The 27222-nt window shown below is 47.6% G+C and overlaps 1 protein-coding gene across 1 annotated transcript in view; it reads left to right on the forward strand.

Moving 5' to 3' along the window:
- The first annotated feature begins 7372 nt into the window (after positions 1-7372).
- Positions 7373-27222, forward strand: part of LOC132473903 (trinucleotide repeat-containing gene 6A protein-like) — a 41714-nt gene continuing 21864 nt past the window's right edge. Inside the window, exons 1-7 of the mRNA XM_060074214.1 lie at positions 7373-7439; positions 14544-14622; positions 20716-21053; positions 21706-21753; positions 23364-25190; positions 26042-26234; positions 26348-26910. Of these exons, the coding sequence (XP_059930197.1) occupies positions 21708-21753; positions 23364-25190; positions 26042-26234; positions 26348-26910 (2629 nt within the window). The 5' untranslated portion in view covers positions 7373-7439; positions 14544-14622; positions 20716-21053; positions 21706-21707. The remainder of the gene's footprint in view (positions 7440-14543; positions 14623-20715; positions 21054-21705; positions 21754-23363; positions 25191-26041; positions 26235-26347; positions 26911-27222) is intronic.

Below are 27222 nucleotides of genomic sequence, written 5' to 3' on the forward strand. Positions count from 1 at the left end.
CACATATTTTGGAATTGACGATAGAGTTGGCTTTGATTTTGCAATGTCGGTGCTACTCGCCACCGGGGCGGTTGTGACTCCGCACCAGGGGGCATTCTCTGGGCTCCTCCCCCCCCGAGGACACAGGGTCCAGGGTGGTGCATGAAGATGGTGATTCATTCTGCCCTGTAGGAGTTCTCCCTGTGTGTGTGTGTGTGTGTGTGTCTGTGTCTGTGTCTGTGTCTGTGTGTGTGTGTGTGTGTGTGTGTGTGTGTGTGTGTGTGTGTGTGTGTGTGTGTGTGTGTGTGTGTGTGTGTGCGTGAGAGAGATCCTTTGCCATCCTGAACAATGATACATTGCATCTGGAACCTGTTCTGGCGTTGCTATGGTAACTCCTGTCAGGGCGGCAGGGGCCCCGCCACACACACACACACACACACACACACAAACACACACACACACACACACACACACACACACACACACACACACACACACACACACACACACACACACACACACACACACAAACGTACACACACACACACACAAACACACACACACAAACGTACGCACACACAAACACACACACACACAACCCCCACATGCCCATCTCCTAGTGCTCTGAAGGACAACGTGATTTGTGGAAACACAATTTTCAAGATGAGGCAGACTGGATATACATAAGAAATGTAGCTCTAAATATAATAAGAAATGTCGATTTGAATACCACAACCATAGTCAACCAATCAACATCAGTTTAAAACGACACAAAATCGATCTGCCTATCTATAAGTGGCATAGGGTCCATGTAAGCTGCGAATGCCCAGTTGTTTTCAAAGACGACATTTTATTTGCTTTTATTAAAATAAATGCCAGTGTTGTTTTACGTTAACATTCATTATTCGTGGAAGCATTTGTTGTTTTTCCCTCTGATGTATCAGCTCTATACAAAGCTGACTATGTTCTACATTTCATACTGTCCGCTCTGCATGGGGCTGGCAGTGTTCCTCATGGCTCACTGTCAGCTCCACTCAGTCCCGTTAGCAAAGCCTCATTTCATTTTCGCCCTGGTGGAAGACGGTCTTCCACCAGGGTGTAATAAATCCTATTGCTGTTAAACAATGGCTTAGTTTTATGTTTAACGAGGTGCAACCAAGATTTAAGCATTAACGTGCGATGCATTTAGCTGCAGCCTTTGTAAAAGTTATAAATTGTCATCGGTGTGTATTATTTATCTTAATGATATAATATTCTCTCACGGCCACTATCAGAAGGACTGGTGCAGGAGTGTGGTGCATCGTTTGTCATCTGAAAGTAGTATAAAAGATGAATTCAATTCATCCCACTCAGGATGTATCATAGCAACAGAAGGCCGCTGTCTTGGTATCCAGTGCATTGATTGACACGAGTGAGTCCCAGTGAACCAGCGATGATTTAGTTTGAGATTGTTAGACAGGAGAGACTGCAGCGTATCTCTGCCAGACGGATCCTCCACCCCCCCTCCCCCCCCACCCCCCCACCCCCCCCCCCCCTCCCATTTTAACACCCAATTCTCTCGCCTTCTATCCCCCCGCCTATTATCCACCTCCTTCCTGCTGTCATCCCCTGCTCTATTTGAGGTCCTCTTTTTTTACGACTCTCCTTTGATTCTTACCACTCTCTCTCCCACTCTCACTCCCAGTTTATAATGGTAGTGGGGGGGGGGGGGGGGGGGGGAGGGGGGGGCTCGCTGGGCTGTCTCTGCCACTTTCATGGGCGAGTGTCAGTAGCAGGGGGAAGGGTACAAAGTGCAGTGTTGTGGAGTGTGGAGTGTGTGTGTGTGTGCGTGTGTGTGTGTGCGTGTGCGTGCGTGCGTGCGTGTGTGTGGAGTGTGATGAACAGGAAGTAGAGAGAGAGAAGGCGATTGCCATGGTGAACTTGTGAGATGGGTGGGGTTGCGTTTCCGTGGAAGAGGAGGCGTGTGACAGCGCTTTCTTCCCGATTTTTACATATTTGAATATTATTCATGGAAGAAGCAAGCTCACCCCCTTGCGTTGATGTTGACCCTCAACCTGCACCGCACGTTAAAAGGTGTACACTACGGATGATTGACAAGGACAGCCTACAATACCAGTGCCCTTGACAGGGGATGTAGAATAACCGAGCCACTATCTCATGAGTTAAAGTCTGATGAATACGTTTGAATTTGAATGCAGATCGGCCCCATTGTAATGCATTACATTACAGCCTCAGCCTGGTCTGTGGGACCTCTATGAATGGTTAATGGACCATCAGTTAGAGAGAGAGAGAGAGAGAGAGAGAGAGAGAGAGAGAGAGAGGGAGAGAGAGAGAGAGAGAGAGAGAGAGAGAGAGAGAGAAGAGAGAGAGAGAGAGAGAGGGAGAGGGAGAGGGAGAGGGAGAGGGGGGGGGGGGGAGGGGAGGGAGAGGGAGAGAGAGAGAGAGGAGAGGGAGAGGGAGAGGAGAGAGAGAGAGAGAGAGAGAGAGAGAGGGAGAGGGAGAGAGAGAGAGAGAGAGAGAGAGAGAGAGAGAGAGGAGGGGGGGGGGAGGGGGAGGGAGAGGGAGAGGGAGAGAGATGATTCAGAGCATTTGAAATGAGTCGTTTTTAAATGTAGTCTATAATATCATGAAGTATTCAGAAATCACCCCTGAAAATTGGGAATCCTTCAGGAAGCATCACTCTGTCCTTTTCATCCGTCCTACAACAGATACTTGAAATGCGAGTTTTGGGTGCATCGTCATATTAAGATTCTAGGCCTGTGATCTGCATTTTTGTCACATCAATCCGTTTGTTTCCCTTGAAATGCAAATACTCTCCTGAGCCCCATAAAAGCTCAGTGAGGCAGAGGGCATTTCTTCAAAATGTCCTGATCACTGAAATCGATCTTAGATAGCTGATGTTCCTTTATGTTTCCAAGTTTCATTCTGTTGATAAAATACGTTAGTATAGGGTAATAATAACAACTATACTATGACAATAAAAACTGGAAATCTATTCAGCAGTCATCTATGAGTACTACAGAGTCTAATTGATTGACTAAAAGTATAAACATTAGGAATATTTAAGTAATGGTTCATATTTACATTAAACTAAAGTGTCATCTTCTGTCATTTGCACATACTCCTCTAATACGGAATTTATATTCCGCCTTATCAATTCCATTATGCGAGCACGAACACACACACACACACACACACACACACACACACACACACACACACACACACACACACACACACACACGTACACATTAAATACACACGCACACACACACACGCATGCACAAACACACAGACACAGTCAAATCTCCATCTATTGATCAAGGCATCATTACAATGATGTAAGATATGTCATTGATTTTTGTGTGTTTAAAAAACATGTGGATGAGCAAGAGTTGTCCGGACATATTTAGATCAATAAATCACAAAATATTTGCTAGTTTAAATGAGGTGTGTGTGTGTGTGTGTGTGTGTGTGTGTGTGTGTGTGTGTGTGTGTGTGTGTGTGTGTGTGTGTGTGTGTGTGTGTGTGTGTGTGTGTGTGTGTGTCTCTGCGGTGGAGCTATCCATACAAACCTATTTGGTCCGATCATTGTTTGCCCTTTGTTGCATAAAATATGAGTAAAGAAGTGTGTACGTGTCAATGATTAACCAACTTGATTGATCAACTCAAAGAACCACAACTTGTTCTGTGATTCAAGGTACTGCAACATGTTAGCCACAAACACACACACACACACACACACACACACACACACACACACACACACACACACACACACACACACACACACACACACACACACACACACACACACACACACACACACACACACACACACACCTGAAATGTAACAAATTGTAACACTCAAATAAGGTCAACAAGAGTTGTAATTTGTGCAGAGTGAACATAAACCTGGAGCTGTAACCAGCCGTAAAGGCCATTTAGCGGTTCGAGCTGTAGCAACCGCACTAGAACGCACTAGAACGACCAAATGACTGCCTCTCCTGGCAAAGATCCATGTCACCTGACGCTGGCTGGCACTGATTTCGTCCACTTCACGTATAAAAACTCACCCACTAAAATGATATGGCCATGAGAAAAGTTTTGTTTTGGGAAAAAGTTGTAGGGTTATTTAGTCAGTAAAAGTAGCTATGGGATGAGCGGCGCTCATTGAAATACTCTTCGTAACGGGAGTTTGTGTGTGTGTGTGTGTGTGTGTGTGTGTGTGTGTGTGTGTGTGTGTGTGTGTGTGTGTGTGTGTGTGTGTGTGTGTGTGTGTGTGTGTGTGTGTGTGTGTGTGTGTGTGTGTGTGTGTGTGTGTGTGTGTGTGTGGACTTAATATTTAAGAAGTTATATTATAAATCCAGAAAAATAAATGGGTAACTTGCACATTAAAGACATATTTGAGGTGAAATCCTTTCTACTTTTGTAATAGATTAAAGGGAATGATGAAATAATTAAGGACAGCACAGCATTCTCTGATACAAAATGTAAATTGTATCAACACTGGTGTGGTATGGGTTGCGTCAGACTGCCATTGGCCCGCGTATGTCACGTGACCTCTGACTTTAAATGCAAATAAGCCCAGTTCATTGAACAATTTAGTGAGTACAAAGGTTCACTTGAATAACTACATGAGAAATTAGCAAATGGTTTTAAATATCATTTTGAAAACATAAATTGAAGATTTACAAAGTATTTACATATTAATAATGCTGTAATTCATGAATACTGTCGTTCAGGTAGTTGAAACCCATTAGTTATATTTTGTAATGCTTTCTAACTACCTAAACTAATCATGAATTGTAGCCTTATTAAGTGTTGATGAAGCATTGTCCAAACCTAGTCGTTATTTTTTACTAATAATTACTGGTTTGAAGTTACCGCCAGTTATTCTATAAAAAGACAGTCAGTGACCTTTCTGCACGGAGCAGAAATACGAGTGTTTGGATAAACGGATTCCTTGCAGTGGTTTCAATGACAGGAAAAGCCATGGGTTGGTAGATGTTTTTTCAATACTCATTGTATTCATAGTAGACCACGCAACACACACACACACACACACACACACACACACACACACACACACACACACACACACACACACACACACACACACACACACACACACACACACACACACACGCCACACCACGCGCTTTGTCTCTTCGTTGAAACGTTGGCAGATTCCATACTGAATACCTATTTCTTCTGGGTCATTGTAAATCCTCAACAACAAACCCCACTAGTGTTCGTCCCTGCAGGGTTTCATAGCTGCCTTTCACTTTTACACATGCGTATTACCGTATGCAATCCTCATAGACATTGGCGTCAATAACTTGGCAATGATGTACCAGCCACTAGAAATACACCTTGCTTCTATGCCTGTATACAAATTAAATCAATACGGGCTAAGCAAACTCAACAACATAAAATACTTTCTTGATGACAACTACGCTACTATGTGTAGGCCTACGTGTTTATCGCAATCATTATGCAGTTATACGCAATACGAAAGATTGAATCAACAATGTATATGTAAATATCCGAAGAGAATCTAAAGTATTTATTGGATGAAACGTCCTGAAACGTTTGGTTGTAAATATATTTGTCCCATCCACCACCAACCATTTTGGGTCTTGGGTTATTTTGTGTCTGGCATAGGAAGTGGAGACCGCGTTAGTTTCCTGCGCAGCGCCTGCTCCGCCTGTAGTTACGGGCTCCAGCTCCAGTCCACACAGAGAGCCGAGGAGAGCTACAGCGTACTAGGTTGACGAGCGAAGAAAATGGCGATTATGCAGGACAAATGCCTCCCCTCGTAGATGCTGCGAATGCGTTGAATTTCTTTAGCCTTACAGCCGGCTTTCATTTCCACTCTGTTGCACTTTATACTTTTGAGGTAAGCTGGCTTTCCGTGTTTTTGTGGGTGCGGGGAACGGGGATTCGTCGTGCTACGCAGCAAAGCCGGGGCTGTGAAGGCAAGACTGGCGTAGTCGAGTTTGCCCGCTGTTGTTTAGCCATCACGAAGCTAGCACAACGTTAGCTTAGCACTCGGGAGGATGCAGGGTTGACGATGTGTTGGTCAATGCAAATGCATCTATTCTATTCTTAAAAGCCATGAAAACTTGTTCTGATAGTATTTATTTGATTGGTCAACTCGACGTTTGCACGATGTGTCTCCTGTTCGAGGATGATCTTGAAAATAGCTAGCAGTGGCTACAGCTATCCTGCTAGTTAGATCATGGCAATGTACAACCAGTGTTGTCAATGTCGACATGTAATGTAATGCTGCACATCCGTCGTAAATGTGGCTATTTTCTGCTTTGATTTCGAAGAGTTTTGGTGAAAAGTGTAGTGGGAGAATTATTTCGAACCACATTACAGCGGAGGCTTGTCATTGCCCCCGTAGCTGACCGTAGGCTATAAAGTTACTGGACGTCGAAACCACCCTGGATACTTCGCCAATCGGATGGATCTCATAACGTTGATCTCTATCATCACTTTCTGTGGATGCGTATGTTTTTAAAACTTGGTTCCCCTCATGCAACTTTTGATGGTGGGGAAATAACGAGCTACAGTTCGTGTTTCAACACCCTCTGTCGGCGGCGTAGACCCTGAAACAAGATGGTTATGTCGACGATACCTGCTCTGCCCTGCTCGGTTTCTGGAGGTCTGGTCGTTACTCCGTCCACCGTTCGGTGAACTCGTGGGGACGTTGGTCAAAGCGAATAGAGTAGACCGTCAAATCGTGTACAGGTATTAACGTTGGGGATTTTTCTAGATTTCTGTCATGTAAAGACGCAAGTCAAATGAGAGGCCATGTTGGATTAGCTGCAAGCCAGTCGACAGCTGAGGTAATGGCCGATCAGGACCCGGGCTGTAACCCAGGTCGGAACGGATCGGTCGATCTCCATCTCTCCGTTACGCGCGCGCAAAATAAGTCCAGTTGCGTCCAAAGTGTTGGTCCAAAATGTTCTTTACTTAGAGAGACCTTAATATCCCTTTGCAATGTAGTTTGACCTGCCCAAAGTGTCTTTCCACTAGGAAGTAGGTGGAACAGTTTCACTTTTGTCGTCAGTCGTTTCAGGCGTCCTGTGTGATGGGGTACCTCTCTGAATGTTGTTTGACATATAATTATTGCACCACAATATTGTTGTGTAGTAGTTAACCTGTATAAGCGTTGGGGATGGGCTTCCTGAGACCAACAACACAAGCGCCTACCTCCAGATTTAGTGTGGCAAGCTACTATTGTCAAACTATAATTAAACGACAATAAAGCATTTTTTGCGCCCGTTCGAGTTGTTCTTTACTATGTCAAAATAACGATGTTTAAGACATGTTTTGGTTTATATATTTATGAAAACAAACGCTGAAGTATATAAGATTGTGTTTTTACTCCATTTAGAGATTTGGATTTGGAAGCTGTGGCCACCAAAGAAACTGAAGAGTCAAAACAGGTGAGTGTCAAAGTCTGTGTGCATGCACGTTACTGAGCATAATGTAACATCGAAAGCCTGGGCTATTGGCCACTGCCGTTTGCCTGTCTTTTCTGGTCGGTTCCATTTCGCTTAGAGTAGCGCGTGTCTGACCTCAACTCGTTTGTATGCCAGAAGCCTTATTGTTTGTAAAGGTAGGTGTGTGTCGGTGCGATGCTTGTGTAAGCACATGCAGTTCCGTTTGTGTTGAATCGGGGGTCTAGGTCGACCCGGGCGGCAATGTGCTGCGTAGGCATTGCGGTTTTAAAACTCTAAATGAGAAGCCAGGGTGCGGGCGTTTTTGTGTCCGGCAAGGTGTTTGTGTAGCTCATTGTGGTCCATGCCGTTGGTTTAGATGCAGACACACAAAGGCCCACAACTGGCCTATCATAACGCTCCGTGGCCTCCATTCCGTTTTGTGTTACAAAATGTGGTTTATTTCAGATTATGATTTGGGTCTATCGTTGTCAATTAATGTTCAATTAGTTATGGTATACTTGTCGGCCAATTTCCTGAGCAACATTGGCCCCTCTTGTTACAACTCCTACAGTCCTAACCCTAAGAGAGTATGCTTTGCATTGTGAATATCGGGTCACATAATTGTTTTAATCTGTTGCTCTCTGCTTGAGGTCATGATCATGGCTGAATTAAATAAAATAAGAATATTAGTCTTATAGCTTATTAGATATGCCAGGTTTTATGGAAAATTATGTCGATATTTTTAAGGGTTATTATTTGACTCATCAGAGCTCATCCAGACCGCTGTTATAGAATGGTGAAGCATACTTTCCTTTCACTTTAGTGGCCAATGTCAATTGGATCCATGAGATTATCGTACTAATAACCAAGCTCGACTTATTTGTGTAGTACACGTTGTTTGGTATGACGTTCAACATGACAATCTCTGAAAAAAAGCCAAGACTAATGGTGCTCTTTGGAACTTCTGTGACATTTATTGTTCGAGTAGAGTTTTATGGGTACGGGTGACTTCTGAAAGCGTATTGTATTATACCCCTGTAAAAAGTATTCCCAATCGTGTTCCCTTAACCTTAACTGCTGTAGGTGAATAGCTGCACTGTGTTACTTGGATAGTGAGACTAATGTATACAACTGCCACAAACACTGCGGTACCTCCCACAAGCCTGTTGCAGGCAAAGTAGATAATATAGGTATTAGCATTGGTTGCCCGTCATTGGTCCGTTAATTCTGTCGTTGAAAATAGGTGAAGTTATCGTATAAATTGCGTAAATGGTTAAAGCAAATGCGTTGGGTAAAAGGGATGCAACCCCAATGATGCACATGTCGTCTTGCATATAGTCCGGGTGTCACATGACCTCTGGCTGTTTATAGATGCAGGCTTCAGAGGGACCCCAGCAGTGCTTTTCGGTGGGAACTCACTAATGCAAATTAATGTAAATGATGCACTTGTGCTGATGTAAATTAGCCACGCGACTACCTTGCTCCCTGTATTTTTTTTTGGGGGGATGGCTGAATCTTTGAAAGTGTGCGTGTGTTTGTTTTTGAAGATCTATGCGTAAATGCTAAAAGTGATAACTTTGATGCTTTTGCAAAAGGCTACTAGTAGCTAAATAGAGCCAGTTTATGGGTGTGCCTTGTTTATGCAAACATCTATTCATGTGCCATTGTGCATTTCTTATGAACATTGACGCACCGATGAATTTCGGTTGAAATGCAACCAAATGAGAATCTTCAAACCTAGACAAATTGACAAAGTAAAGGAAATCTTTTTAAATGGGCAGTAAACTGGCATAGGCAATAAACCCCTATTGTTGCTGCCCACCAGGGTTTGAACACCCCACTCTGCTCCGATCTAAAGTAGTACCTCTTCTGGGGCACTGGGCTTCACAACGAAAGGACCAATGGAGAGGTCTGTGTGGACACGTGAAGCTTCACCCGCGCAGTGGTTAATGTGGACGGCCGCAACTGAGAAAGGGCTAAGCTTCTCGGGTAACGGGATAGTGTAACGCCAAGGCGTGTGGCGCATTTCATTTACCACATTGCTCGTGACGACACTAAAAACCGAATGACGTCACTGGCTTAAAACATAGAAGTTCAAAGTTGGCTTGGGTTAATTTACCTTAATTACCATGAGGTTAAAAATCCCCTGACCCCAACCCCACTCTTCTCGGGACTGTCGGCCCAACAATATTTTTTAAGTGCGAAACGGTGGATTCCATAACCCTTCAAGTACTGCTTCTTTTTGACCAATGTCTTTCGTCCTGTGGTCTCCTGCATAAATTGTTGTTTGCTAGATGAACACACTCGGAGCATAATCAGCTTGGCAGACTTCTCCTCCCACTGTTTCCCACTGGCCTGGGCCTTCTTGCCATAATTGTGTAAGAAGAGGGTGGTGGCACTCTTTGCACAGCCACTCGATGTGTATTTCTCAATCGCTTTTACCGTTTTCATTGAAGCTGCGAAAGGTCCCAATGACAATTTAGTGTTACAACTAAGGTCAAATATTTGGAACCACTGCTTTAGACTACTGGTAAAGCTTGTTTTGGCTGAGTAGTGTTGCTCCTGCAACCCCATCGGACTGCTTGGAAAAAACATTACCAATGACCTTTAAAACTATTGCCTTCCAAGCCACGGTCTTTTTTCATCCCCCCATTCCCCCACAATAATATAAATGGCCTATTAATAGTGGAATATGGCACCGTAACACGTTTTTTTTTTATAAATTCAAAAACAAAGGTTGGGGTTAATTTGGTTTTTTAGTTCTAGGATCCGCATGTGACATTCAGCAGATTTTTCTTTATTTGCTTCTTGGAAACAATCACTGGTCGAATGCAGTTCGAGCCTCTCCAGCATTGTTATTCCTACGTTTTAAATGTAGTTAATATCTTCTAACAATGCAGCGCTATCAAGAGACTGCTGTGCTTAGAGTTGAAGAGTGTAAAGTCAAAACCGCAACAACATACCCTCCCTGACTTTCTCTCAGCCAGGAACAAGTTAAACGATTGGACTTATCTTTGGCATAATAGAAAATGGTGAGGCGGTTGTAGTTTCGAGAATCTCATTCCGCTTCATTTCTGCCTCTTTAATCACGGCAAGGCCACAGTATTTAGAAGTTGTATTCAGTCCGATGTTGCCTAAAATGTCCTACGCCTCTGGAATTTAAGTAGTACCGTTTTCACTAAATGTCTCAATTGAGTTTAATGTATCTAGTCAATGTAGAAGTTGGTAACTTGTCTATTAATATTACTACCCGTAAGTTACAACCTGGTACCAATAAAAGGTTCAAACGTGTAAATGGTTAACTGAAATATGTAAGTTGTACCTCCTTCTGGTGGCCACACATAAGTATCTTTATCCTGGCTCAGTCTTTGGTCCTCACTGCTCTGCTAGTTGGTGGTGAAGTTCTGGGCCACCACCCCCCCCCCCCCCCCCCCCCCCCCTCATCTCACATCAGCTGTATCCGTTAGGGGACTCCATTGTTCTGTTCAGGAACAGATGCTATCGTCTCTGTGTGTGTGTGTGTGTGTGTGTGTACGCACGTCTGATTTTTGTGTTCTCTTTTGAGAGGGCCTCTACCAGGCTCTGTTGTTTTTGTTGTTGCTTTGCAACCTTAAGACATCTGCTGAAGCACTTGATGGCTGGGCTGAAATGGAGCTCTGTGTGGGTAACGGGTGGGAATATCTGGTGAGGGTGGGAAGGGGGGTGGGCTGCCACTGGGCAGCCAGAGCCGGTGATGACAAGAGAAGAGGTCAAGTAGGCCTGTTGGAAACATGGCCTGCGGGGGTGGGTAGTCTCTGCGACTAGTCAAAGCTGGCATTCAAATGTGTCTCAGGTTATCCAGTTGCAGCTGGACGGCTACAAATACATAAATGCGTCCGAGGTGCATTCAGGACTCGACGAGTGTCCCGTTTCAAAAACCTCTTGGGAGTTCCTTGCCACACCAGCGTAGGTCACAGAAGTGTGAAACACTTAAGTGACACTACTTGAAACTATTTGAGGGTTTCTGACGAACTTGGAAGCTGCAGAACTTCAATGATCTCAGTAATGCACGAGCACTGTAACGTATCCTCCAAAAATGTCTAAAACCCCTTAGGGTTGCCATTTAATAAGGCCCTTGGAAAGGGCACAGAAGTGGCATCTAGCCACATGTATCGGAACATGGTGGTGAATAGATCTGTGATACTAGCCCCCCATCATCGAGAAGCAATTGTGTTGCAAGAGATGGAGGGTTTGCAGTTGGTTTAGTCTATTGTAGGGATGGAAGATGCTGGGCGAAAGCGCTACTGTGAATAGATTTATTGTCAGAGCACAGATGCGGCCTGATAGCGTTGCGGTGATTGTTTCTTCAACACAGTATATCCGTTGTGAATTCTACGGCGGGCTCTGAAAGCGACAGTGACTGATTGTAACTCGGTGTGCCTGCACATCGCTGTGCGAATGACCCCCCCCCCCCCCCGGGACAGAATTGATCTATGACGCATTTGTGCAGCCGTGGTTCAGCTTTGAATGCGCGCAGACCGCGCGGGCACCTGTTTGAGCGAGGAGTCCCCGCTGGTTGAGAGCATAGAAAGCGAGTGCGCCCCCGCCTCTCTGGCTCACCAGTCCATCTGTTACAGACAGGTACAGCAGCCGAGCTCTGCCTTAATCCCATTATCAGATTAGATAGTAGGCCAATAGGCTGCAGATTTCTCTGGCTGCTTAATTGTTGCACTACACTAACCCACTGGGGGGGTGAGGTGTCTAGAGAACCATGGCTAATCGGTCATTAATATTCATACCTACTTGTCTATATAAATTAGCCTTGTTTTATGAGGATGGAGAAGAGAGGATATTGTGAAACTCTAAATAGCTCTTAATAATGTGAACGTTTATCAATGGGTTACACTACTACGAACTAACTTTCGGTAGTAAAACCTGCTTATGTCTGTGGTTGGAGTTCCTCTCTCTATTTAGCTTTATATTGCTTTCGCTTTGCTTGCTATTAAAAGAGAAAACGAAACTAATCTGAATCTAGGTTAATGATGTTGGTTGTTCAAGGAATTCCGGTGGAAATAATGAAATGGAACTTGCCGTCTACCTGTATTTTTGTGAAAGGATATGTCCGTGACTTTGTTACCTAACTTAAAGTCATGTTACAAAAGTAGTGTGGTTGCAAGGATAAGTTGATTAATCAATTATTGGATAGATAGAAACTATATTGAATCTTTTGATAATCGGTTTGGTCGAAATCAAAAATAGGGCTGGCCACATTGGTGCAATAACGCTAGTGAATCTGGGAACCTAGACTCGTTTATAGCAAAAATCACCCCACTTCCTCATTGTCTCCGACTTGGTCCCACGTTGGGTCTTCCAGCTTGATGTGTCGGGTGTTTCCCCTAGCAGGGAGTTGCAGAAGCAGAGGTGAAATGTTTCTTTTTCTGCTCGCAATCTTTTTTGTGTGCTCACAAAGCGCACCCTACAGGAAGGTTTCTATGTGTCTGCCGGCACCAGAAGGTTTTTTTTTGTGCCCAGTAGTGAGCAGGGGAAATATGGAGAGATTGAACATAATGCAAGTATAATCTTTAAAACAATTATTTACATTTTTTTCAACACAAATACTACAACAATCTAAAAGGTCTGTGCCTCCAACCAAGAAATTCCTTAAAAATAAATAGAGGTGTATATATCTTTCAAAACTACAGGTTGCAGTTATACCATAAAGAGCCCATGCCTATATGGAAAACGTTTTGGAGCTCTAGAGTCAATAATGGCAACGCTATTGAAATTGTTCCTAAATAAAAAATCCTCAAAAATGAGAGGTTGTAGTAGGACCATAAAGAGGCCATGCCTCAATGGAACAAGTTTTGGGGCTTTAGAGTCAATAAGTGAATTTCTTTGCACTTTGCAGACGGCCCCTAAACTCGCGGCTGAAAGCCCACAACTCATAGAAGCCAATGCATTTCACCGTTCGCTAAAGACGGCTTGTTGGGATGAAAACAATGTTGTCGCTGGTTCTCCTGGTCACTACATTTAGCTAGAGGTGTCACTTGTGTCGAAACGATGTTTCACTGATGATCTATTGAACCGCAATTCCGAATCTTCCAATTTTATTTCCAACTTAACAGAAGTCGCGCTCCGTTTATAGCTATGCTTTACTCACAAGTGTGTGAATTGACCAGTGGATATGAAGCGAATATCAGCGACCGTAGCGCGTAGATTATTATTATTTTGCATAGCGCAAAATAATCTAACATTCGTATTTTAAAGAGATAAGCTAAAGCTCTCCTCTCCTCTTGTTAAAAACGAGAGGAGAGGAGGTGCTCTTTCTCTTTTTGGGAAAGGGCCAACGGGTTTGGAAGTTATTACCTGCATGTTGGCGGGCTGTGTCGTTGCCGTTCCGCTTTCCATTGGCGAGTATGCGAGTTCTTGTGAGTCAAACCAATTTTAGTTGTACTGTGAACTTTGCGGGCTGATGCAAATTACAAAATGTGGGTGTCCGTGCGTAACGTCTCGATGTTTCTTGTCTTGATGAAATGGACGTTCCGCCCATTCTCGCATGGAATCCACTTCAGATTCATCCGATTTTTGGAAGGTTTAATTAGGAAGGGCCATAACTTGGGCTACGTCTACCACTTAAATATTTAGCGCCCCGCATTGGAAAGATACTAACCGTCTTTCTCCCTAGTGCTGCGGTAACTGGAGCTCCCCAGTGGGATAGGGCAATCGTTGAAAAGGCTTAGTAAGACCATAGGTCACGGTGGTGGAAAGAAAAAAAGCAACAGTTCAACATATTCTACCAGGGTCCTCAACGTTCTTTTTCTTGACTCATCTGCCACAATGATTTAATCTTTTTTTGAAATGAAATATCCTAATTTGGCCAGCAACGTTTTGCCATCAAACACAGCATTATTGTGTGATCTCACAAATGATCTTGTCTCTGTTAAAGAGTTTTAATGAGTCAACAATGTAGTCATCATAAATGAATATTGTTGGCTTCTCGCTTTGAAGTTCCTTTCAGCAAGTACTATGCAACTAACAGAATACATGCAGTAGTTATCTATCAACACGCATTTAAACTATTATACCATGTTTTTATTTTAACACATCATCCCCTATGTTCCCCCACAGGGAACTCACTCACAGTGGCTGGAAGAGAGACAAAGAGTGACGAGGAAGGAGCATACGACTACACAGAAGTGGACAACAGGTGGGTCAAGAGTAGCTACTCCACTAATCTCCTGAAGCAAATTCCCCGGATGTTGCACCAACCCTGGGCCCTAACTCCTCGTTGTGACTGGAGTTCTTATCTTGCTGTGACTTTGCATGGGGCGGCACAACATTAGGATGCAAAGTAACAGAAACATTGAAATGTATTTACTTTTTTGGCAAACTTGAAGTTAAACCAACCAAAGATCCTGTACAAAGTGTCTGAAAGGGAAATTCCAAACCACGTCTGCAGCCTAGCGTCAATGATAAAACCCTTTTTTTCTGCTGCCTCATAATAAGGTCATCACTAACGACCTTATAATTACATCACTAATGATCCATCAGAGGTCATGCGTGATTGTGAATGATGATAATGTAATGAGGGTATTTTCATGTATCCATCCTGCACTGCATAGACCCACCTAATGTGAACACTAATGCTTTCACCGAGGCAAACAGGGCGCCCTAGTCAATATTTGAGTTCTAGTTGTGATTATTGATTGCGCTGCATAGTTAATTGTCCCCTGTCCGAGCTCTGCCTGGCATCCTCTTCTAGTAGCGGTTACTCTGAATGAATGGACTGTATGTCAAACAGGAGATTTATTCAGTGGCACTCGGTGTGCTATTGTTCTCTGCAGGTGCTTCCGGTTATACTCATATACTTGGTATGTTGTTAGGTAAATGGGGTGCAGAAAATAGCAAACGCACGTAATTGCATAGCAACGGTGTCATTCTTTTCCGACCTCATCGGCTACAAGCTCACCGACTATGGCAGTAATGCATTCATGATTGGGTCTTCAAGACTCTTGCCTATCCACGCGAAGGAGTAAAGGAATATGAAATGGGATTCCTAAGTGTTTAGCTAAGGAACTGGGAAGCCGACAATATTGATGTTTTTACTTGACCAAATGCTTGCATTTAATGGCATTTGCTAAATGTATTAGCATCGACCATAACTACCATGTTGGTAACAGGCACACCATATATTTTTTGTTTTTGTGTGTCAATTTTAATCACAGAATACAATATGATAGAGAGGCTTGACATACAGGAATTCCATGACTTATGAATGCTGATGAAGAGAAAATGGTGATTTTAGGGGGGATAATACCGTGCGAGGATTCGTTGGCTTATTTTATGCTGGATCTTGCCAACCAGAGACCAACAGATAGAAATAACTGACCGTGCCTTCATGCATTTAATTTGTGGGATTGCATGCAACAGGCCCATTGTTTAAGCGCTCAGTGTGCCTTTACCTCCCACAGAAACTTGTTATTTTTGATCCAGGAAGCGCAGAATAATCAATTGAACTTGCATTAGTCGACTTGAAAAAGTCGTATTCAGCCTTAATGTTTTTATGACGATTGGATGGACAGACTGACTGCCCGATTAGCCATCGGGCAGTCGGTCCTTGTATAAAAGTATAAAATTGCCTCTGATATAAATAAATATAAATAAAAATAAATATAAATATAAATAAATAATTTCCCTCTGGGATTATTAAAGTATTTATCTATCTATCTATCTATCTATCTGATGAGGAGTCCCAGCCACCATTTGTCTTATGACCCTTTATTATTCACTTCCCTCTGTGATGTCAATCTTTATATTGCGATTTGCACTGATCCTTCTGTTAACTTGTGCAAGGCAGTCAACCCAATGACTGCAGCAGGGCTCTACTGCGTCATGTGTTTCTGCCCGCTCAGGGTTCGCCTCTTATCTCTCTCGCCTCAACCCCTCCACTGGCCTGGTGGCCTCGAGTGGGAGCGGCAAACGGGGGGCCCAGAAGAGTGACCAGCCCTTCACTAGCTTGTAGAGCTCATGTTTGGCCTTCATGAATTTATGAACATCACATCTTATGGGTTAAGGCAATGCATACACTTTCGAGAACCGTATACATGTCTTTGTTTTATTGTAGGGCTGCTCGATTATGGAAAAAAAAATCATGATCGCGATTGTTTTGGTCACTATTGAAAGCATGATTATTCAAACGATTATTTTTGAGTTTGAATGCATGATGTATTTATTCAGCATGCGTCTCCCAAAAAACACTTTGTGACTGAGAACTTTGCAATCTCCCCTTAAAAAATGACACAAATTGGTCAAAAAGAAATTGTTCAAATCTAAAATAATGTGCAGATATGTATCCAGCTGTTATTACTATAAAACATTTAATACTTTTTTGACAAGTTCGATTGCATTCGTTTTGTGGTCGTTTGACGCTAAAATTGAAATCGTGATCGAAATTCGATTTAATCGTCCAGCCCTATTTTATTGTTTATGTAAGGACATGGTTCCCTCCCCCTCCTCATATTTCAGGTAGAGTGGGACTCAAGAGACCATGTGACCATCCATGCTTATCTCATAACTCCACATATTCGTGCTGGGGTCACACAGAATCATAATCTCACGTTCACACTCGTTGCCTTGAATATGCATTTTCCTGGAATGTTTCCAGTCGACCCCTTAAGTTTGATGTTTGGTCCATATCGTGTTTAGACAACCGACCTGTTTTTATGGGAGGTCTGCTGCTTGAATAGTATTTTGACTAATGATTAATTTGCTACCAATCCTTCGTAGCCCTTGGCTTTGATCCCTTGTGTTGTAGCCTATATGAACAGGTCTTTCTCGGCACCTATTTCAACATGCAATTCTTCTGTCCAGTAGCGGCAAAAACCGACGATGAAGGGGGGAGGGGAATATCATGTACTTTTTCCTTACGCTAGTCTGTTTGGAGTGAGCAGTCACATTTTTGGATGGAGCCCTGTTTCGACAGGCCTCAAAGGAATTTGTTGTGTTTATGTCACTATGACAATCAGGGCTCCGCTAATAATAACCGCTCTGTGTCACCCAGTTACCGATATTATTTGTCAAAATGACTTTGTTGCAACCATTCTGCTGAAAAGCATTTCGCATTAGCTTGGCCTTGCCACAGTGTAAATAAATGCGATAGCACTTGGTCTTTATTTAAACAATAGTTTTTATGCTGCTGTTGTTGTTTACAATCGTGGCAAGCTACTTTAAGGCTAAATGCTCTTCACTAAGAATCTGTAAAGTCTTTTTTTACATGTTGGCAATCTTATTGAAATCCATACAGGCCGATGAGATGCTTCCCAGTTTCCCAAAGCCTGTTTTTATAGGTCATAAATAGATGACCGAGCCAAAAGAAACCATCGTTGATTCTGTCACACAGTCGGCGCTTTAAATAAATAATTACAGAGTGCACATAGCACCATGGCTATCTATTTTGTGATAGTATGCAGGTCAGAAGTTTATTGGTCTGGATGCAATCACCCGAAAGCTTTTTTATCAACTCACGGATGTGGTTTTTATAGGCCTAAAGTGTGTCGGCCCTTCATATCAGTAACAGGGTAGGTGTAGACTTTATTTTTCCCTCAAACCTTTATGGGCTCATTCAGTTGTGTTTTGTCGGCCATTGTGTTTCTGGGTGTGACCTTATTTAATGAGTCATACATTTATTTAAGTCGGGTTTGGCGTGGAGTCCAAGGCTTGTGCTCAACGTGCAGGATTCCTGTGCTCGATCCTTCTCGAAAATTACCTAGGTGTGGGTCAAAACTACATTCCTTTCCCATCCCCTGCTGGATGACGGCACAGGAATACTTTCCCTACCGGTAGTTCTGTCTCTGTGTGACCCTTATTATAATCTACTGTCCCCCTCTGGATGGACGTATAGATACCGTATACCTCTCACTCTGACCACTTAAAATGTGATTTCGAACCGTATATATTTGAATGCCTCTGGAATTGATCCAGTCGCTGGCCCTTCCCCCTCCCCCTCCCCCTCCCCCTCCTGTAAGTGGAGACCTGTAGCTGGGAAACGGCCAAGTGGCAGGAGCTCCGATAAAAGCCTTCCTCGGAGGACTGATCTGAAGGAACAGCTTGTACCGTGTGCTGAACTGAACAGGCGCTCTCGCACGTGCACACGCATTAGCGCACGCACGCACGCACGCACGCACGCACGCACGCACGCACACACACACACACACACACACACACACACACACACACACACACACACACACACACACACACACACACACACACACACACACACACACACACACACACACACACACACACACACACACACACACACACACACACACACACACACACACACACGGGGGGGCAGCAGCTAACATGCAGGGGAGAGGGAGAGCAATGGAAAGGAATCCTTGCTCCCCCCATACCGGAAATTTGCATATTCCTAACACACCCGACGCCCGGTAGGCCACCGAGTGGGAGGGGGGGGGGGGAACTGACGTCTCTCTGTTAACGCCGGCTCTCGCCATCTCGCGTTCTGGTTTAGTGTTGTTTGTAATGTGTGGAGCTCCGCTCCCTTATAAGGACAGCCAGCCGCCTCACTGTTAGCAGGACTCTGCAGTCAGAAGTCTCGGAGGTTGACGGGGAGGGTCGTGTCAGAGTCCCACGGAAGGAAGGAAGCGATCTCTGCGCAGCGGCGCGGCGCGGGCCGCAGTGCAACTGCAAAGAGAACGAATCTACTGGATTCAGTTTTATACTTTTAGTTCTTCTGATTTTTTTGATTTTTTTTTTTTCTCATCAGAAATTCAGACTATTCCGAATTTTTCGTTCTAGTCTTGACACGATTTCATGTTAAATAGGAATGCCAGTGGCTGCTAGCCCTTACCGCTCGGCTGAGATACAGCGCTTGGTTCTGCACACTATATACATTTGTGTTTGCCCTGGTTTGTTTGCTCTGTTATCTGGGGGGGGGGGTGGCGGTAAACAGAGAGCTAGCTGTTTGAACGAGCGGTATAAAAATAGATCTGTGTATCACTGCTGCGGCCAGAGCGAGCGCTGCTATCTAACCCGCTCCCTAAAAAGGTAAACGAACACACACTTCGACCTGCTCCCTTTCCAACACACTAGCTTAATATCACTCAACGGCGTCGGTCTGCTTGTCAACCCTCTTATCCTCATCCTCACACACCAACTCGTACGCACTCGCCTCCACGCATCGCCCCTTTCCATAAGCTGTATTTGTTGCCATGGCATCGCAGGGCAGTCCCAGGGCAATGTTACACAAGAGGCTTGAGTATCGCTAATCTACTCGACACTCCACGCACTAGTAAACCTCAGGCGTGAGGTATGGTGAGGAATGCCAATCTGTCTCTGATCCCTCTTCCTCGTCCTTGTCTCGGTGTAATCTACCGTCGGGTACACACTCAAACCGCCGTCCTGGCAGAGGCTCGGTGTTGTACCAGTGCACCCCAGGCGAGTTGAACATGTACTCATTCACTGAAGAGGGAACACTCGCTCCCCCCCCCCCCCCCGAAGAGGAAATGCGTGCGGTCGTTCCTCCTGCTGCTGCTGCTGCTGCTGTTGCTGCTTCTCTGCACTGTTTTGGCTCAACGTGTTAATACAAGCTGTATTGACAGTGTGGTCTGGGAAGAATGGGAAAACTGGCAGACGGGATGTGTAGGAACAGCTTTGGGAAGGGACAGGACCTAGCCGTCAGAATGTCCTGTAGGGCTCGGTGTGTTAGGACAGGGAACTGTTTTGGTCGTCTTTTTTTTTTGTGTTGGTATTAGTTGGACCCCGTGTGGCACACTGCTACATTCAAATGCCCACGACCCCAACTCACAACGGAAAAAAAACATACCTCAGATCATTCCTATTCTGACTGATAAGAAGAATTTCCATTCATTCACTTGACAGTTGATGAGGAAAAATAAGTGGTTTATGGAAAGTGCATTAAACTTTAAAGACAAAACAACCCAGAAATGGCAAAAATTCTGAGTGTGCATTGAAGGACAATGAATGAAATATATATGTATATAGTCTCATCATTCCTGCAATTACTGAAATAAGCGATGGATAACATTTAATATCATTTTTTATAAGAAAAAGGTAATGCGTCTCATGTGTTAAGCAGTGGGAAGTTGTCAAAGTGTTACATTCACACAAGCCCAGCTGACTGACAAAGTGTTTGTTGAAACGTTTAACCGTTGTACTGTTTGTCAAAGGCCCTACAAACTGTGGCCGTGACCCGATTACCGGCGAAACAATCTAACTCTCCCCCCGTTCTCTCCCTCCCTCTCCTCTCCCCCAGTGCCAGATCATATCAAGTCCAGGCAGAGTCCCAACTCCCGACGACACACCCACCATTCTGCGCACACACTAAACACACATTCAAGGTCGCACCAACACACACACGCACGCGCGTGCACACACTCAAAACAACAATTCCTCAGCGATGCCAAGAGGGCCTGCTCAGCTTGCTGCCTGCTCTGACAAGCGCCGCCCCCTCCCCTCCGACCCCTGAGGCCGACCCTCTTGAGCTGTGACCCTTCTGACCCAACCCCGTCGCCCTGGGAACGAGAGGTCCGTTCTCCTCCCAGCCGCCAGGGGGCGCCCTCGCGCAGACCCGGGAGCGAGCCGCTCTTAAAAGTAAGCCGGGCCGTCGGGGATGTACACTGTTTTGAAACTGATTTGGAAACCGTGAGCCAAGTTGCGACGACTTTTAGCCAAAACCACTTAAAAAAATGCCATGAAAATTAAACCGCATGGATTGAATAACCAATGAAAGTCCCTTCTGTGCTTCTCCTTACTGTGACTCATCTTTTCTTCCATTTGCCTGCCAGATTTCAATAACCTCCCTCCCTTTGCCCCCCCCCCCCTCCCCCCCTTTTTACTTATGTTTGCACCCCGCGCCTTTTCCTCACAATGTCTTACCCTGCTCTTTGCTATGTTCAGACTTCTGGTTTCCGTGCCCTAATCCAAATATAATGTAATGTATTATGAGTAGATATTTTTTTTACATTGTTGTAAATGAAATCTGTCATTAATGATCGTGCGTTTGCCGGGCCAGGTCATGAGTCTTAAGTTATTCACATACTCGTTGACACAGAAACAGTCGGTTCAATAACTGGATGTACGCTCTGCATATGTATCTGCTCATACTCGGGTTTGGCACATTGTGTATTTTGCATGGTAACCAATTAAAAGTTGGATCTGTTTATAACACCCCGAGTCTGGCTGTAGCCAAAGCCCCCCTCTGTCTGTCTATCTGACGTCTCTCTTTCTCTCCCTCTGTTTCCAGACATGGCTCCCATTCGGGACTCCGTCAGCCACTCCCCTAATCAAACAGGTGACTGCACAACCCCTTTCTCCCTTTCACTGGTCATTCTTTAACACGTCTGCCCTGCACTGCTTCCTATTCCTCCTTTCCTGATACCAACCCCACTTCCAAACCCCGTTCTCCCCCCCCCCCCCCCCCCCCCCCCCCCGAGCACAACGAGCTACCCTGCGATCCGTATCCGTAGAGCAAGCCGGTGACTTTGCCAAATGTCGAACATGGTACAGTAGAGTATTGAGTTGTTGTCGTACTGAAGGATGATTGCAAAAAAAAAGTCTAAACGTTGGCGGCCCCGTGTGTGTGTGTCTCTGGCTCCGTAGCAGGTCGTCCTTGGCTAAATGTTCTTTCCGACGCAGCGTGTCAACGTGACATATGCAGTCCCACAGGGGGGAGAGAGACGCTGATGGCGAGGGAGCGATTGAGTTGACTGTTGGTGTGAAAGAGTGACTGGGGTGAACCTGGCAGCAGGCTAGGGGTTGGCAGCCATCGTGTGTGTGTGTGTGTGTGTGTGTGTGTGTGTGTGTGTGTGTGTGTGTGTGTGTGTGTGTGTGTGTGTGTGTGTGTGTGTGTGTGTGTGTGTGTGTGTGTGTGTGTGTGTGTGTGTGTGTGTGTGTGTCCACAGTAGCAGTTAATTTAACTAACCTTAAGGGATCCGCTGAAATCCTTCCCGTCTGTTCTGATTAAGTTGATAAGAAAAGTAGCATGCATGGTAAATATAAATGACAGCTGGCACTCCTTGAAAAGTCATATATAACGATAGAAGAAAGTGTCTGATAACGCAGACTTAAGTTTGTCACTCACTTCGGTGGCTCCTTCTCCTCATCTCTCCAATCAATATTTGCGTGATAAATCCTTTACAAGACGTTTTATTGCTATTCAAATGCAACATGTGTGCAAGGGCTGGAGCAATGTTTGGATTTGGAGGCCTCGCTTCACGCACTGTTTAACAGACCCGATCCACACTCTTGGTTGACCCACACGGGCAGGTCTGAATGAGGCTCAGTGTGGTCTCCCAGGGGGCAGCCTCTCGTGTCTCTTCCTCCTCCTTTTCCTCGTCTTTATCCACTCGACGCCCCCCTCCCCCCCCCCCCCCCCCCCCCCCACGCCCTTGGCCGCTGGCCGTGCTCTTGGCAGGCTCTCCGGTCCAGCTGAGGTGACAAAATGGTGGCAGCTGCCTCTGTGCCGGAGCCAGGCCCCCACAGTGCCGTAGATCAAGAGAGGCCGCTCGCTAGGCGGCAGAGCGACGCCTCCCTCGTGGCGTCGTCCCTCTGCCCGCTGCGGGGCGACGTGGGCTGTCAGTCTGCCGTATGGGGAGATGTTAATCATTGAATGTTTCAGCCAGACAAAGGACAATTCTTGTTTATATGCACTCGATTGCCGGTGTTTAATATACAATGGGGAAAAAAAGTTGAATTGATGTTATATTGATGGATGTATCTTGTAGGAATTTAAGTAAAAGTACAAAAACTTACAGTAAACTATCATTTGACATTTGTCAATTACTTTTGAAAAAATTGTCGCTTGAATCTGTCCCAAATTTTGGCTTCATCTGAACCTCATTCTGTTGTCGTCGTCGTCGTCTCCTTCCTAACCACGCGTCCGCCCCCCCCCCTCCTGCCCAGGTCTGGAGCACCCCGGCCTGGACTCTCAGTATGAGCCGTCCCCCTGGTCGACTGGCTCTCCCTGCGGCGGCGACGGCAACAGCAACTGGGACGCGGTCCTAGTGGAGGGCAGCGCCGACAAGCCCAGCAACCTCTCCTCCACCAACTCGTCCGTCTGGCCCTCCTCCTCCTCCTCCTCCTCCTCCTCGGGCTGCGGCTCGGGGTCGGACCCCGAGCTGGCGTCGGAATGCATGGACGCCGACTCTAGCTCCCCGCTGGGCTCCGAGAGGAACCTCGCCGCCGTCTCCACGACGACGGCGGCCATGATGTCACTGGCCAACGCCTCCGCCGCGTCGTCCTCCTCCTCCGCCGCCGCCCCCTCCTCCTCCGTGACCACCGCCGCGGCGAGCGCGCTGGTCAACGGCGACGGCAACGCCAACAGCCGGCAGACCTCGGGCGGCGCCCACAACGGAAACAGCAGCAACCTGTGCGGCCCCTCCTCCCACTACTCCATGGCCGGCGTCGGCAGCAATAACGCCGTCGGCGGCGGCCTGGGCAACGGCGGCAACAGGCTCGTCGGGAGCAGCGTGTGGGGGGCGCAGCCCGCCGGGAACCCTTCCGGCGGCGGCGGCGGCGGCGGCCTGAACCCCAGCACTTTGAACCCCCTCGCCAACCACGGTGCCTGGCCCCGCAGCCCCACCCCGAACCCGGCGCCGTGCCCGGGCCAGCGGCCGCCTCAGGCCCCGGGCGCCGCCTCCTCCAAATCAGGCGCCGCGCCTCCCCACGACGGCTGGGGCGACATGCCGGCTCAAGGAGCCTGCGGCCCGACGGACGAGGGGCAGGGCGCTCGCGGGACGGCGGCGGGCGGCGGCGGCGGTGATGGCCAGCAGCCCCCCCACCCTCACACTGAATCCAACGGACCAAATAACACTATGATGTTGAATACTACTACCACCACGACTACTAACGCAACAGGAACCTCTAGTCTACCAAACTCTACCGGCGCCGGCCCCCCGGCCCCCCACGGAGAGACGGCGCGGGGTCCCGGGGCCTTCGCTACGCCCTGGGGCGCCCCCGCCCACCCGGGAGACAAGGGTCCCGCCGGCCCGGACACTGTGAACCCCCAACACCAGGCCGGGCCCCCCGCCGCTCACAAGAGTTACCACCCCGCCGGGGCCCCCCGCTGGGAGCAGGGGCCCGGCGGCAACCCCGCCCCCGTCCCGAGCGGCATGCCCTGGGGGAGCGCTTCCAGCCCGGCGGGACAGGGCCCCCGGCCCTGGGGCGGCGGCGCCTCGTCCTCGTCCTCGTCCTCCTCCACCTCCTCCGGCTCCCACAGCAAGACCACCCACGGTGAGTGGGGCGCCATGCCCCCCGGGAACAACCACGCCGCCACCGCCGCCGACGCCGGCGTCCGCAAGGCCAGCGCCTCCAACAACGGCTGGAAGAGCCTGGAGGACGACGCCCTGGGCGTGGGCGGCGGGGGCCCCCCCGCCGCCCCGGCGCCCGGCGCCTGGGGCCGCTCCGGCGGCAGCGAGGGCAGCGGCGAGAGCTCCGGGGGCCGCTCCGGCAGCGACAAGGACGGCCAGCCCCGGGGCCCCAACCGGCGGAGGCCCCCCCCTCCGGCCGCGGCCCCGCCGGCCCCCCCGGCCCGCGCCGACGTGGACCCCCGGGTGCTGTCCAACACGGGCTGGGGCCAGACGCCCGTGCGCCAGAACACCACGTGGGACGTCAACTCCCCCGCCAGCCACCCGCCGCCCGGCCCCCGCGGGGAGGACAGGAAGCCCGGCGGCGGGGGGTCCGGGTGGGCCGGGGGGCAGCCAGCGGCCCCCTCCCAGACCAGCTCCGGAGGTAGGCGCGCTCTGGTGGTTTCTGTTTGGGGTCACGTAACGGAAGCCCTAACATCGGACGGCTGTCTCACTCGTTGTCTGTGTCTCTGTTAGGGCCCGACCGATATTGATTTTTGAGTGCCGATGCAGATTATTTTCAGAGAAAAATTACGATTACGATTTAATCGGCCGATTTAAAAAAAAAAAAAAACAAGAAAAAAAAACAAAAAAAAAAACATATAAAACGTAGTTTTTGATACCTTAAATATACTTTAAACACTTTTGACGAATATGTGAATTGAATGCAGAACCTTTGAGTGTTTTAGAATACATTTACAGTCAAAAATGTAAAATAAATAACTAACTCCCAATGTGCTGCGCTCGTGAGCAGTGACTAACACGTGCGTGCTGAGCAGTATGGTCTCACCGTTAGAGTCTACAGTATAACAAATTAACATGGCCTGGGACCTAAAGAAAAACAGGCACAACATGCTCAAACAACGCGTCTTGTGTGCATTGGTGAGGTGAGCGCGCAGCTGCCTGAGCGAGCGTGCTTTCATGTTGTACGGTAAAATTCAATCTCCTCTTTTTTACTCCAGCTAAAGTTGTTAGTTAGCAAGGCGAGTAGGAGCGCAATCTGCAGGATACTAATCGCAATAACATTTATATAAAAAAAAATAATAATAATCGGTTGTAATCGGCGTCTTTTTGGCCGATGCCGATTATTTTCAAAAAGGCTATAATCGGCCGATTAAATCGGCAGGCCGATAAATCGGTCGGGCCCTAGTCTCTGTATCCATCCCAGAATATATATATTCCCTTCTAGTCTATATTCACTCCTTGCTGATCCACGTTCGACTTGTTTCCGTCCAGGTTGGAGGGAGGGACCCGGGAACTCGGGCCCAGACAAGGGGGGCCCGGGCTGGGGAGAACCCAGGCCCAACCCCGGCTGGGACAACAACAACAAGGGCGGAGGCGGCGGAGGCCACGGCGGGCGGGATGACGCCTCGAGCTACAAAGGGGGCGGCGGCAACACCTGGAGCAACAACGCCAACCGCGACGACAGGTGACTCACGAGCCCTCCGCTGAGGCGTCTGCCCTCTGGCGGCGCGCTCTCTCTCTCTCACACCACGCCCGTGTCTCCCGCTGTGTTCCTCACGCCTCTGGGTCCCGTTTCAGGTCCAACACCTGGACGAACGCGCCCAAGCAGCCCCGGCAGCAGCAGCAGCAGCAGCAGCAGCAGCAGCAGGGCTGGGGGGGCTGCGGAGGAGGTGGAGGCGAGGGCTGGGGCAACGGAGGTGGGGGCGACTCCTCCTCTTCCTCCTCCTCCTACCGGGGAGGGAGCAACAACCACTGGGGAGACGCCCAGAAGGGAGGCGGCGGCGGCGGCGGGGCCTGGGACGGCGACAGCGACCGCTCGGGCTCCGGCTGCTGGAGCGACCCTAGCCGCGCCAACGCCAACGCCAACGCCGGCGGCGGCGGGAACACGTGGACCGGGAGCAGCGGGGCCAACACGCAAGACCAGGGCAACCACAACCAGGGCTCCAGCAGCTGGGGAGACCCCGCCGGCCCCAAGCCCGCCCCTCAGGGTAGGGGCCAGGGCTGGGGGGAGCCGCAGAAGCACCACCACGGGAACCAGAGCTGGGGCGAACCGCCTCCCAAGACCTCCAACCCCTCCAACGAGTGGGGCAAGGGCCCCGAGCCCGTGGCCAGAGGAGGCCAGGGCCCCACCAAGCCCACCGGTGATGCATCCTTTATCTTATTGATATCAGCATTGGTGCAGACTAGGGCTTTGACTTTGGCCCAAAAATCATATTCGAAGTTCTTTGTTTATTAATATTAATATTCGAATATATTCTAATATTTATTAATAATATTTTGACCATTAAATGCCTTCGGTAAGACCTGGATTGGGCTTCGCGAGGTTTGTTTCCCGGCGTTGCTATGGTTACCGGTCTTGCGTGCTCCAACGGTTTATTAGGTTTCTAATCAATCGCTGTCTAACCAATACTTCATTCGCTGCCTCTTCCGTGGTCGTTACAATCTTATGAATA

Source organism: Gadus macrocephalus, chromosome 2 (assembly GCF_031168955.1).
Source record: "Gadus macrocephalus chromosome 2, ASM3116895v1".
NCBI classification, from domain to species: Eukaryota; Metazoa; Chordata; class Actinopteri; order Gadiformes; family Gadidae; genus Gadus; species Gadus macrocephalus.